The following is a 14,648-nucleotide window of genomic DNA, read 5'->3' as shown; positions in this document are numbered from 1 at the left end:
ACTGAAAAGTGGGTCATCAGCAGCGGCATGGATAAAAAAAATAGATTAAAAAACATTTTTTATTTAAATTGAAATTCTTGGCTTTTAAGTACAGGTTTATTTTTAAAAATAAACATTTAAAATTAAAAGCCTATGTGACATTCTAAGCTACTTATAATCTATTAAAATAATTTTAATTAAATAAAAAAATTTAATATTAAGGCGTAAGTGTTTGCTGCCAAGTTTTAAAAGAAAGTCAAACAACCAAACTGGTGGACATCACTTGCTAAGCAGCTAGAACCAGAGTTTGCTGAAGTGCTAACCAGCTTTTCACAGCAGTAGAATCTTCTGCAGGTTCAGAAAGAATATTTTCTTCATTTCAGTTTAGTTAGCTTGTTCAGTTCAATGACCAGTTCATTCAAAGTTAAGACATTGACTGGGAGTTGAAAAAGCAGGAAGGTTTGTTTTCCTCTTCCAGCTCAAGAATAAAAACTAGGTGTGAGAGGATGAGATTCACTGGTTCTAAAAATCTTGAACAGGGTGAGCAGAAACAATCAGTTCATTTAACTACGGATAATACTTCCTTAGTTTTATATTTAAAACATGTTTTGAGAGACTCTTACGTATCCACTGTATTTAAGGTAGTCTTACTTAATACAAGTTAAAATGCTGTTTTTGTGCATTAAGTTAAGATAATAAAAAGGTATATAATCATGATTTAAATCAACAAGCAGGAAACCTTGATTTAATTTGATTTTAATCATGTTTTGCAGTTGTACTTTTTACTGGTTTTTCAAAAAGGTCCTTCTCATTGGTGGTATCCATTAAAATATGCTGATTTGCAACTATTTATAGCCTTTGCTCTAAATTTGGCACTTTTTGGCTAACTAGGAGGATACATATGTCTGTACCACCAATGAGAATGAACTTTGAAAAAAAAATCAGTAAAAAGTACAAATTTAAATCAATTTAAATCAAGGTTTCTTGCTTGATGTAAATCGTGATTAAAATTGGTGATTTAAATCACTGGTTTAAAATCAGTCCACTCTCAGTATTATCATAAATAGCGTATACTAACTTGATCAGGTATTTCTCAGCAACATATCTACAACAATTAAATCCCAGCAGCTATAAATCATAACTAGTGTAATTAAGTCCGTAGGACACCCCACAATCCTCCTTTATAGTCGCTTTCTTTTTAAATGTAAAATTTGTGTTCCATTAAGCAGTCCAAGTTTATACGAAGGCTCTTGCCAAACTAGCAGAAATTGCTTGTTTCAATAAGTGTTTTGAGCTTTGAATGGACTTAGTTTATTGTCTCTGGTCATTCAGCACGATAGTCTTAGCTCAGTTTACTTTATTATGCCGTATTGATCTTGCAAACCAATCCATCCGGTCTTTTAGTAACTGCATACTCTGAAACCAGATAAAACTGAGTTATGCTCTTTGGGCTGGTCCATAACATTATGAATGATTAATTGTTCTGCATTTTATGCGGACAAATTAGTTTTGATACATCTTAAATTAAGACTCACTATTGTCTGAAAGCCTGGGTAATGCTCTTAGGCCATTGACAAAGTTATTGATCTAATGTAATTGTAAATCTCTGCGTTCTGAAGCTTTTTGGAGTAATTCCACTCATTTGCTTTCACCACTAACACCTCTGAAAATCTGTCAGCTGGAAAAGATTGTTCTGTGTTGCTTTTAATTCATCTGTATTTAATGATTATACTATTTCGTGTCCAGTCTGCGTTCATCACTACATTACCTTTGGGCTTTGAGCCTAGCTTTTCAAGATCGGAATGGCATCATTTAAGTACATTTTTCTGATTGCTGGAGGAAAACCCCCGGAAAGGAACACTCAATGCAGAGAATTTTAATAGTTATATTGTCAGATTTTTTATTTGATCAGTTAAAATCACATCCACTGGTACGAATGTGAGTTGAGATTAGAATTAGGTTTCTCTTTGCTATGCTACATTACTGCAGTCACTCTTTCTATAGCACTGCATCCCTGAAAACTCTTTTTTCCTTCTACTTGATGTGGTATGCATTAACAAACTGAATTTCCCATGAAATCTTGATTCTGATTGCTTAGTAAACAGAGGATAGTATTTTACAGTTTTGTAGTGAGACAGACATTTTATGCTTGTAAACTAAATATGTACAAGGGTATTAATTCAGCTAAGGAATCCACTCCACTTGATACTAAGTGCCATTTTTTATACACAATCAGAACAGAATATGGTGAATATCAACAGTCATTCAGCATCTTTGTCATTTTGATTATCACCATTCTTAGTATTCCTAACTGCTGCACTGCTCAATCCACGCTCAATTTGTAAACATCTTCTTTTGGATGTTACAGGTTCTCAGATTTGCTAATATCATACGGGCCATGCTACAGTGTAACCTTTGATGGAGAGTGTAGCTGTATGATTTTTTTCCTCTATATAACAATAACCATTTACTCAGTTTCTTCCCATAGAGAAGCCTAAGGCTCTACAGCCATCATGAGGTCGGGTGTAGGGAATTGAGACTGGAAATTAATTACATTCACTACACAAAAATTGTACAAGGTGGTATTTCTTAGGAAGTCTTGTATGTAATTTACAAAGTTCAGCTAGTTCTCTGGGCTTCTAGAGTTAGCTTATACAATCACGTAGAGAAAGCATTGGCTTTGGAATTGGGAAATTTTGTTTCTTCATGGTACAAGACTGATATTATATTTTTCTGCACTTAAGTGTTTTTAAACAATTTGAAATAGAAGTCCTTAGTGTACAAGATAGGTGCAGTACTGCTGTGTTGCAGGATATTGCTTAATTTTGGGGGGAGGGAGGGCAAGAATCAGTACCATTAACCATGTGTGCAAAAAGCTACATTTATTCTGTTATACTAATTCATTCTCTGACCTCAGCTGTAAAATACTGATTGCCTAATTAGTCAGTTACATGAGGGTTCCTTTTTTGTTTAAAAAAAAAAAAAATCTATTCTATGTCACCTGACTGCCTTCTCCTTTTTATGCGTGGGAGTGGGGGGGAGAACCACATGCCCCACTTCCATATGATGAGGAAGCTTTCCTGGGCGAATGCTTTCAGCTTCAGCAGAATCTACACTTGCATTCTCAAATAAAAATTTCCAGCCTTACTGCTGATCACAGCCTGACACTCCATTGCCGCAGGATGGTGAAACCAAATTTCACACTTTAAAAATGTAAGACCCCCCCCCCGTCAGCCTAAAATATAATATAAATGCTAAATACCGTGATGGGTGGGCATGTGTGTATGCACACATGTACCCTACTCCCTTCTCAGGCCAGAATCAGAACAGCTCAGGTGTGTAACACAGGCACTATGCTAAGAGGAAGATAGAACCTTCTTCAACTCAAGTGGTCTGTGTGAGGAATGGAGTGCTAATCCTCACTAACCCTCTGAAGTTCTGATGACATTGTGCTACAACCATAGCCAGCAGAAGTGTTAGGTGGCCACTGAAGTGTTAAAATATTTTATGTTCACTCTTTAAATTATGCTTGAGCCAACAATCAAGCCATTGTCCACTAGTTTGTCATTTTGTACCTTAAATATGAGATAATGTGAATTACGGATGTTGCAGAATGTAGCTGTACTCTTTGCAGTCCCTAATCTTTATATCCAATCCTAAATTGTTTGAGTTGTCTTTTTGTCCTTGTACACACTTGTGATGAAATCTGCAAGAAAGTTCCGCATTTCAAAATTTGGTTTTGTTCCAAATCAGAATGAAACAATTTTTTTCCCCTAAAAAGTTCTTGCAAACTAGAAATTCCAAGAAAAAAATTTGTTTTGGAAACACCAACACAGATGTTTGCAAATCGAAATTTGCACCCAGTGGACAGGCAGTAGCAGAATGAAACTGACCTAGGAAATTTTCCAACCACTCAGTTCTAGTAATTTCCTGTTAGAGACCCATATAATTTTTATTTATTTATTTATTTTAAAAAGAAGAGAGTTCAAGAATTTGAGTGAAGGCAGAACTAAGATGGATGAAAATTGTTTTCAGTTTGTAAAAATAAATAACCACCAAAACCAGAATGTACTGGTGCTGTTACAGCTAGTAGTCTTATCCAGAATAAGTTTGGTTCCCCCCAGAGACCATCATCATCAGGGAACTATCTGAGCAAATAAATTAACCTTACATTGTATTTTGAAGGTCATTCTCTTGATCTAACAGGAGGGGCCGGAGTTCTAGATGAAAGGGTATTCCATTGAGAACATTTTGCCTCCAGTCCCAGATGTTTGAATATTGGGACTGTTCAAGCACAGCACTCTGGCGTGCAGCTGTTCTGATGCGGCAGAGGGAGAGAAGCAGCCTTCTAGGTAGCCAGGACTAACTATACAGGACTTTATAGATCCACCTGCAAGGTGAGAGAGTTTCAGAACTCAGGCTGCAGCCTGAACCCAGAAGTCTACACTGTAATTCAACAGCCCTGCAGCCTGAGGCCCACAAGCCCGAGACACCCATGGGTTTTTAAGTGCAGTGTAAACATAGAGAGCGCTCTGAATTGCATTCAGAAGCAGAGATGGAGGTGGTGCAAGACTTTTGGATAGCGTACTGAGTGTTCCCTAAATAAGCATGCAGCTAGTTTTCTGCACTAGTGGGAGATTCAGAAGTTTCTTCAGGGGTAACCTCCTATAGAGTGCATTGCAGTAATTAATTTGGGAGGGAAGTAATCCTACAAAAAACTAGGCTGGTTGTCAGTTTAGCACTTTTAGCCTTTTGCCTATGCTAAAATTAGTCACTCATTGCTCTTCTGATTCTTCTATCATTTTATTTTAATGTTGGATTATTTAAAAGTGATCTGCAGAGGAAAAGAAAAAATGGGTTTGTGCCTTTAAAAACAAAACAAAAAACCCCACCACACTTTAAAATTAGGCTTTTGTCTATACGGGAAAACTTGAAGGATATCTAGAAAGCTTGTCTTATTGACATCGGAAGTACTAAGAAAGGGAAATCTAAATTGTAAGGAGGTGTGATAGTCATTAAGACTGTTTAAAAGTCTGGTTATGGTTTTAAACACCTTTTTAAAAACACTTGGGAGAAAAGTTCTAAGAATTCAACACTCCATTGCTGACGACTTCACAAAAATGCTGAAAATTTGAGTTTGAATTGCCAATTAGTTCTTCATAGGAAAACTAGAAAAAAAGACTCAACATTTCTGATTTCTGAGATTAAAAAAAAAAATCTATATATACACACACACGACACTATACAGAAGCAAATGAGGCACAAACATATTTTTTTCCTTTGCAAGTCATTTAAAAAAATATGGTTTTCCATAAAAGGACTGTATTTTAGTGGTTTAAAAGCAGGAGAATGAGGGCTTCTCTAAATGGACACTTGCATCACAGTAAGCTTAGGTGTGATCTACCCCACTGTGCATTAAGTGTCTGCGCAGAGCCTGCTACTGCACACTGAGTTCCCTAGTGAGCTTTAATCTACTCCTGTTTCAAAGCGGGGTAGATCTACCATGCACTAAAAGTTCCTCAGTGTGATCTGAAGGGTCCACAAAAGCTAGTGTGGGGCAGATTTACATCCCTGATTGTACACTTAGTCTGTGGCATTTAGGCAAGTCCCGAGTGTCTAGATTCCTGGCTTTTATTTCTACCTATTCTGCCACGAAACTGAGCAAGTCATTTAACCTCTGTATGAGTCATCTTAAGCAACTAGTAATACTTTCCCTGAGTCCCAAATTTGTTATGATGATTGCCTAATGTTTGTGCTATCAACTATTTTGGGATACTATGTTGAAAGTCTATGCATAAGTGTAAGTGTTATAGTATTTATACAAATAGAAGTAGTTCAATGACATTGTTTAGTAAGAAATATACTTTAAGTGGAGCTGTATGTGTTGGTTTTAAACATTACAGTTTCTGTATTTAATACTTTTCTTGATAGGGTGTTGGTCTGTCGGTCCATGGACACTTTCGAGTGGCTACTGAGAAGACACTTTTTGCAATGCCAGAGACAGCAATAGGTAAAGATTGAATACAATGTCATCTTTTAATGTGTTTCAAATGATACTAAGTTTGTTCATGTAACTAAGAGAAAGTGTACTTGATTGAAAGTAGAGAAACCCATGAAAGAAAATTTCAAAAGGGACTAGATGTAACATTAAAAGTATTTTCTATTAAATAGACAGACTAATGGTAATAGATTTCAGAGTAACAGCCGTGTTAGTCTGTATTCGCAAAAAGAAAAGGAGTACTTGTGGCACCTTAGAGACTAACCAATTTATTTGAGCATAAGCTTTCGTGAGCTACAGCTCACTTCATCGGATGCATACCGTGGAAACTGCAGCAGACTTTATACATACACAGAGAATATGAAACAATACCTCCTCCCACCCCACTGTCCTGCTGGTAATAGCTTATCTAAAGTGGTCATCAGGTGGGCCATTTCCAGCACAAAGAAGTTACCTACTACAGGACAGGCCTAACAAAGAAAATAACAGAACGCCACTAGCCGTCACCTTCAGCCCCCAACTAAAACCCCTCCAACGCATCATTAAGGATCTACAACCTATCCTAAAGGATGACCCAGCACTCTCACAAATCTTGGGAGACAGGCCAGTCCTTGCCTACAGACAGCCCCGCAACCTGAAGCAAATACTCACCAACAACCACATACCACACAACAGAACCACTAACCCAGGAACTTATCCTTGCAACAAAGCCCGTTGCCAACTGTGTCTACATATCTATTCAGGGGACACCATCACAGGGCCTAATAACATCAGCCACACTATCAGAGGCCCGTTCACCTGCACATCCACCAATGTGATATATGCCATCATGTGCCAGCAATGCCCCTCTGCCATGTACATTGGTCAAACTGGACAGTCTCTACGTAAAAGAATAAATGGACACAAATCAGATGTCAAGAATTATAACACTTCAATCTCTCTGGTCACGTAATCACAGACATGAAGGTCGCTATCTTAAAACAAAAAAACTTCAAATCCAGACTCCAGCGAGAAACTGCTGAATTGGAATTCATTTGCAAATTGGATACTATTAATTTAGGCTTAAATAGAGACTGGGAGTGGCTAAGTCATTATGCAAGGTAGCCTGTGTCCTCTTGTTTTATCCTACCCCCCCCCCCAGATGTTCTGGTTTAACTTGGATTTAAACTTGGAGAGTGGTCAGTTTGGATGAGCTATTACCAGTAGGAGAGTGAGTTTGTGTGTGTATGGGGGTGGGGGGGATGTGAGAAAACCTGGATTTGTGCAGGAAATAGCCCAACTTGATTGTCATGCACATTTTGTAAAGAGTTGTCACTTTGGATGGGCTATCACCAGCAGGAGAGTGAATTTGTGTGGGGGGGTGGAGGGTGAGAAAACCTGGATTTGTGCTGGAAATGGCCCACCTGATGATCACTTTAGATAAGCTATTACCAGCAGGACAGTGGGGTGGGAGGGGGTATTGTTTCATATTCTCTGTGTATATATAAAGTCTGCTGCAGTTTCCACGGTATGCATCCGATGAAGTGAGCTGTAGCTCACGAAAGCTCATGCTCAAATAAATTGGTTAGTCTCTAAGGTGCCACAAGTCCTCCTTTTCTTTTTACTAATGGTAATGATACTCAAACCAGCACCTACTCTCTATATTGATCAAAATAAAAGATTGGGATAAAATATTTTTGATAATTGAAGTGAGGGACTGATAGCATTGGCTATCGCAGCAGGGACTACAGAACACTCCCAATCTAATTGTGCCAGTGCATTTCCATTCTCTGTTGCTGTTCTAAACAAGAATTAACTGGGCTAAATGATCTGAGGCTTTTATGATGATCTGCAAACCAATGCTAGAAACACAGGTTGTCATAAATATAAAGGGAAGGGTAAACCCCTTTGAAATCCCTCCTGACCAGGGGAAAGCTCCTCTCACCTGTAAAGGGTTAAGAAGCTAAAGGTAACCTCGCTGGCACCTGACCAAAATGACCAATGAGGAGACAAGATACTTTCAAAAGCTGGGAGGAGGGAGAGAAACAAAGGGTCTGTGTCTGTCTGTAGTCGTCTCGGCCGGGGATAGACCAGGAATGGAGTCTTAGAACTTTAGTAAGTAATCTAGCTAGGTATGTGTTAGATTATGCTTTCTTTAAATGGCTGAGAAAAGAATTGTGCTGAATAGAATAACTATTTCTGTCTGTGTATCTTTTTTGTAACTTAAGGTTTTGCCTAGAGGGGTTCTCTATGTTTTTGAATCTAATTACCCTGTAAGATATCTACCATCCTGATTTTACAGGGGGGATTTCTTTATTTCTATTTACTTCTATTTTTTATTAAAAGTCTTCTTGTAAAACACTGAATGCTTTTTCATTGTTCTCAGATCCAAGGGTTTGGGTCTGTGGTCACCTATGCAAATTGGTGAGGCTTTTTATCCAACATTTCCCAGGAAAGGGGGGGTGCAAGTGTTGGGAGGATTGTTCATTGTTCTTGAGATCCAAGGGTCTGGGTCTGTAGTCACCTAGGCAAATTGGTGAGGCTTTTTACCAAACCTTGTCCAGGAAGTGGGGTGCAGGGTTTTGGGAAGTATTTTGGGGGGAAAGTCGTGTCCAAACAGCTCTTCCCCAGTAACCAGTATTAGTTTGGTGGTGGTAGCGGCCAGTCCAAGGATAACGGGTGTAATATTTTGTACCTTGGGGAAGTTTTGACCTAAGCTGGTAAAGATAAGCTTAGGAGGTTTTTCATGCAGGTCCCCACATCTGTACCCTAGAGTTCAGAGTGGGGGAGGAACCTTGACACAGGTCTAAGGAGAACTTAACCCACTGCAGTGCCTAAATCTGTCATTGGGATAGATTCAGATCTAGAGCAAGCAGGTGTAATTCCATTAATATTAGTTAAATTGCACTTGCTTATATTAGCTCTGAATTTGTCCCAGTTCATTTTGCTAAGTATTTATTCAGTGAAGATAAGTAAATATTTCAATTGGAACGCTATCATTTTTTTTAAATAAAAAAAAAATTCCTTTAGCCTGTGTGCCTTATTGGCAACTAAAAATCATAACATGGAAAACATGCTACCATTTTTTTAATGGTCAAAACAAAAAAAGTCAGTGGAAGGAATTTGGGAGTGTTTACATGCATACTGTGACACCAAGGAAAAAATCTGAAAAATATAAACTTTATTAAAGACAGTTATTTTAAAGCTAATAGCTTATTCAAACTGAAGGAAATAATTAATCAGGGCCCAATCCTTCAAGATGCTGAAGGCCTTCAATTCCAATTGATTCCAAAAGGTAATTAAGGATACTTAACTTGCAGGATAAAAGAAAGACAAATTAGAGTTCATATTTTCCACTGGCAATTATCAGCCATTTTTGCTTATTGCCAGGACAATTGCAGAATTCATAATGAAATTATTAGACTTTATAAATGGAACTTTAATATGAAGACTTTATAAAGGGTTAACTGATAGTTTAAATTGTTTAACAATTTAAACTAACTAATAGCTCGATCTGGTGGACTAACAGGTTGCTTATAAACAGTGGCTTATTAACCTTCTACTGATGTGGTTAGGTGTATACTTTCTATTTGTGTCTATATCACTTGTTACCCTTTTGTAAACCATTTATAAAAAGCATGGCCAAAAAACAAACAACAACTGTTAGAGGACAAGTTATGTTTAATCTTTTAAAAATAAAAATCACAAAAATAGCTTGGTAATTTGAATTGTCTTAGTATTTACTCAGGTATAAGTTGCCTATTCTTCTGAAAAGTTGGTGCTTTGAAATTAAGTGCCTTGATTACAATAAGGGTTGCACAGATCCCATTTCTTTGTGAACTTTAATTGGGCAGGGGCTTTCTTTAAATGAAAAATGTGCAATTTCCACTGCAGCCCTTTTCTTGCATTTAATTCCCCACCATCTTACCTCCTTGCACAGCCTTTTATAAAACATTCTAGCAGTTTTTCCTTTCATAAATAGGATCTTTTAAAAAAAATAGACATTGTAAGGGTAGCTATTTATTAATGGGGCATCCCATTGTGCCATTAACAGAGAAAATCTGAACTGGTTTGCAGAATTATTGCAATAATCTTGATTGGGGTACTATAGAGGGTGCTTAGTACTGTCCTGTGTGGTTAAGGTACAGAAAAATTTGCCATAACCCACATTTGTGGATACTTTCTAGAACAGTGCTCTCTTATTGAGATTTTTCATGTTTGGTCTCTCCCTGAAGTTTGTTTGTTTTTAGTTTGAGCAAAGTTCTCTTTGCCTCATTGCAATTCTTTAAACCAACCTCTCCAACCAAGGAAATTAAATGCAAGACAAAAATAAAAACCTACTATTAATGAAACATTAAAATTGTGAAATCAAATAAGTAAAAAGATTCACAATTTTGTTTGAGTTCAAGTTCTGGCAGTGATGTTTCTACCACATTGCACTTACGTAGAATGTTTCATCCTTCCTTCTATTTTCAAATGGAAACCTTAATACATTCCTCTATATTAAGAATGTAGACTAGAAAACTCCATTCCCTACTCTGGGGGAATTCTGTGCCAAAATAATTAAAAATTCTGCACACAATATTTTAAAATTCTGCAAAATTCTGTATTTTATTTGTCAAAACAATAGCATCACACCAGTTTCAATTATTTTTAGTCATTTTATTTCCAAATACCTGTCAGCAAGTATGTCTAACAATACAGATGACAAAAAAGATTCGGGAAATGAACAGAACTCTGAGTAATTTATTTAAACTACAATATAGACCCGTATTTCCTGCACCTCTCAGAAGCAGTGCAAAGGTTTGGGGGAGTCAGGGGTAACAGAGGAGCTGAGGGTGCTAGTTCACAACAGTAACTTGTGTAATACTTTGCTTCATCTTTTTACTTCTGAGACTGATTAGTATATCTGCCAGTCTGGAGCTGGAGACAGATGACAAACTCAGATCTTCATCCTGAGTACGAAAGTAGTTTGAGCACAGTATTAAAATCCTAAAGGTCAGGATTTCTAATCCCAATTCTGATCTTTGTCTTAAACAAACCACTTAATATTTCTGCATCTGTTTTACCATTTCTAAAATAAAATCTTTATGTAATCTACCTACCTTGCAGCGGTGTTACAATGTTTGACAAGTATTTGGAAAATGCAGTAATGTAGTTGCTAAGTAGTAGTGTTAGAAGCAGAGCACTTGAATACTCTTCCCATTTTTTGGGCAGTTTTTTATATCTGCATCCGTCGCAGCTCAGGGTACCAGGTTCTGTCAAGCTTCCTTTTGTACCATAATTGTGCTGTGTTCACTCTGAAGTCAAAAAGGGACACAGGTGTTTGGCCATAGATCAATGGTTCTTAACTGGTTTTGGTTGCAGTTGTCCTGTAATGACTGGGTACTACTTCACTGTCAAGTCCTCTTCTGCCATGCCCTGATGCAGCTACTACTGTCTCCTTTATTCTGTTGGTTTTTCTTCTTGTTCTCTTTTCTTTCATCTTGTTGCTTCCACAGCCAGCTGGACAAGAAACTACCTTGAGATCATGAATAGAAAATAAGTCAGCAGCTCAGCTTACACCACTGACTTCTCTCTATAGCCTCTGGCATTGCCTTCAACTGGACAGTACTTGTGGTGCTGTAAATCTCCTTTACTCTCCACAGAGAGCCAATTGGATATAGGGGACCAGCCCAGGATATCACAAGCTTCCTTTGTTTATATCTTCATTGTAGACCCTGTGATGGTGTTAGTCACATCTTGCAATTATTGCAATTTCCTCTTGAGCAATTTCCTCTTGCCTCCTCTCCATCTCAATTGGATTGGGAACCCCTACTGTAGTGTTTATTTTGGGCTTGATTAACAGTCTGTTATGTTTGATACTATATCACTGTTACCAGATTTGTTAGGTACCATTAGTGACTTTTTAGTATCCAGTGGTTACCACATGTGAATCTCATTTCCGAGGCCACTATGAAGGGAGATTTCTGGAGCCAAGGATGGGATGGAAGAAGCACTCAAGAGGGGCTGGAGGGAGGAAGGGAGAGAGAGAGCTGAGCCAGTATGAGGATAGTGAGATGAGTGACATTAAGGAGAAAGCAGCTGAGGAACTTATCTCAGGGTTGGCTAGGCTGTAGATGTTGGCAGTAGAAGGGAGGTAGATGAAACTGAACTCTTATTTAAAATGGCCTGTGCCATGTAGTTTCTGGGAGTGTTAAATATCCCGTTTTCAGATCTGGTTTAAATCTGTTTTTGGTAATGTGGGAGTTGGTCTACATAGGCATTTATAAGATGCCAGTTGGTGAGAGATCTTCACACACAGGCATAAGCAGGGAAGAGGGTATCAAGGGAGATTTGAGGTCAGAACATTCCAAGTTGGGAATTCAAAGGTCTCTCCAACCTGAGGTTACTCAACTAAAGATGAATAAAAAGGTTATATGAGTGAAATAGGATCTTTTAGGTATTTGTGTCAAAACCAATACCTTAAATTCTATACAGAAGACAATAAGCAGCCAGTGCATCTCACCAAGCACCAGCATTGTGTGTTCATAGTGGGATACTCCACTTAAATAAGCTACTCCATACTACGCTTGCTTCAATGTGGATTTAAGGTACCATAGTCCATTCTAGAGGTGACAATAGTATGAATGCTGGTGGCAAGGTCCACATTTGAGAGGAGAGGATGCATTCTTCTGGCCAGATACCGATGGAAGAAAAAAAAAAAAGCAGTCTTGGTCAGTGTTCATATGTGATCTAAAAGCAGCTGGGAATCTAACCAGACATCCCCAACTAGTGACCCTACCTGTTTATTTCATAGAAAATATAAAATATTTGTGATCATAATCCTTACACTCTATGCTTTCTAGCCATACCATCTTTTTTATGGAACAATGTGGAAAACTAGACCTATAGCAGGGTACTGTGTGGAAGCAGTTGTTTAATTGTGGGTATAGATTGAATGGGAAGAGACATGTCCATATATTAAAATTGGTTTTATTTATTTTGTGTACTAGTCATTCTACTTATGTGACGCAGTAAACTTTATAAACAAAGTTTACAGAGTCAGAATATTGTAAATGTCAATGCCATTACAAGGCAGAGACTTCCCCCCCCCTCCCCCACTCCCTACAATGTTATGCAGTGTTATTGTGACAGTTGACACCCTAAAATAGCAACATTTGATCAGTATTGTATATGTTTATAGTTTGCAGGGAAACTGGGAGACTATTCATACAAATAAAATATTTGGTCATCTGAATTTTTTTCACCTGCAAATAATACTGTTCACATTTACTGAATTTTAGTGTCTTGATAACTGGGGAAATTGCAGAATTTCTACGGTGTTAGTAATTGTTTTATTGGATAATACTTACAACCCATTTTGCAATAGAGTTTTAAAAAGAGTTTGATTCTATATATCACTTGCAATTATAAGAGGTTATTTATTGAGCCATAGATAGAAAATAAAAATCTAGTCTTACCTTTCTTCCCCCCCATTCATCATTGTACAAAAAGTTCTTAGTTATTAGAATTCAATTGTGCTTGATAGAAGAGGTACAGTATACAAATCCAGAAAGTGTTACTGCTAAGAGTTTGGTAGTCCCTCAAAGGCCCAAAAATCCAAAGTTAAGGCTTCTTCATGCGATATTTAAGTCACACTATGGTGCTCCAGTACAGCAGAAGAAGGTATGTTATAGTAAATGCTCTTCTGCCTATGCATTCTGTGGGCTGGAGAGCAGCATGCGTAAGTTGACTAAGAAGTCACAATTGATGTGGGTGTGGGTAGGTGTGCACACACCCCCAGTCCACAACATGCCAAGTAGTGTGTCTAAGCAGATTTTAATAGCCAATCTGCACATCTTTGAAAAGAAGGGTATTCCAACCATCCTCTAATAGGAGGTTATCCAAAACCAGGCTAGTGGGCACCCCATTCACATTAAATGAAAATTCCATGACTTGAGCCAATCAAGGGGAATCACTTTTTAGAGATTTTAAGAGCTTCTGCCTATCGTCTGTAACATGGAGTTCTTATTAATATACCCTATTACACTGTGAAGTCATTATGAAAAGGATGATCTTATCAGAGACCTTATTCCCCCCCCCCCCCATGGCAGCTGTAAAATTATGTTCCAAAATGGGAGCAAATCCTCTCCATTATTGCTCTCCTTGCCTAAAGAAGAATGCAGTAGCTTGTGGACTTTAACAGTGGGTTATTGGTAGGAAACTTTGCAGTGCCATTGGGTTTGTGTTGGTGATGTTGGCTAATGAGCAGAAAAATTATTGTGAATATTTCCAGCTGCAATTTTGTCTCAATTGCCATTGGAAATTGATTTTGTAAAAAAGTAAAAGTAAAAAAAATTAAAAATCAAAAGTAAAATTCTTTGTGAATATAATTTTTGAAGTAAAGTAACACATTATAGGATAGAAAAATCAAATATTTGACCATTATATTAGTGTAAATATGTAATGGGAAATGTAAAAAAAATTAAGGGTTGCTTTTGGGGACCACAAAACTTATATATTTGCCTTTGACAAGCCCAAGGATCTGTCCTTTTGGAACTCTTTAATATTAATGTGATTCTTGGACTTTCATTGTTTACTTTTTAAATAAATAAGTTTCTACCCATTGCCTTTGAACTTACAAAACTTTCAAAATGTACTAATCATGAAGGCTGAGATTCCCCCCTCCCACCTCCAAATGCAGGTTAGT

At 37.5% G+C, this 14,648-nt stretch overlaps 1 protein-coding gene and 1 long non-coding RNA gene across 2 annotated transcripts in view; one reads left to right on the top strand and one right to left on the bottom strand.

The window, feature by feature from the left end:
- HIBCH (3-hydroxyisobutyryl-CoA hydrolase) overlaps nucleotides 1-14,648 on the top strand; it is an 87,951-nt gene that overhangs the window by 42,960 nt on the left and 30,343 nt on the right. Inside the window, exon 7 of the mRNA XM_073306182.1 lies at nucleotides 5,911-5,989. Coding sequence (XP_073162283.1) covers nucleotides 5,911-5,989 — 79 coding nt within the window. The remainder of the gene's footprint in view (nucleotides 1-5,910; nucleotides 5,990-14,648) is intronic.
- LOC140895745 (uncharacterized) overlaps nucleotides 1-14,648 on the bottom strand; it is a 54,491-nt gene that overhangs the window by 20,844 nt on the left and 18,999 nt on the right. The window lies entirely within an intron of this gene.

Source organism: Lepidochelys kempii, chromosome 11 (assembly GCF_965140285.1).
Source record: "Lepidochelys kempii isolate rLepKem1 chromosome 11, rLepKem1.hap1, whole genome shotgun sequence".
NCBI classification, from domain to species: Eukaryota; Metazoa; Chordata; order Testudines; family Cheloniidae; genus Lepidochelys; species Lepidochelys kempii.
Note: the sequence above shows the minus strand (reverse complement) of the source record. Positions and strands in the feature narration are given on the sequence as shown.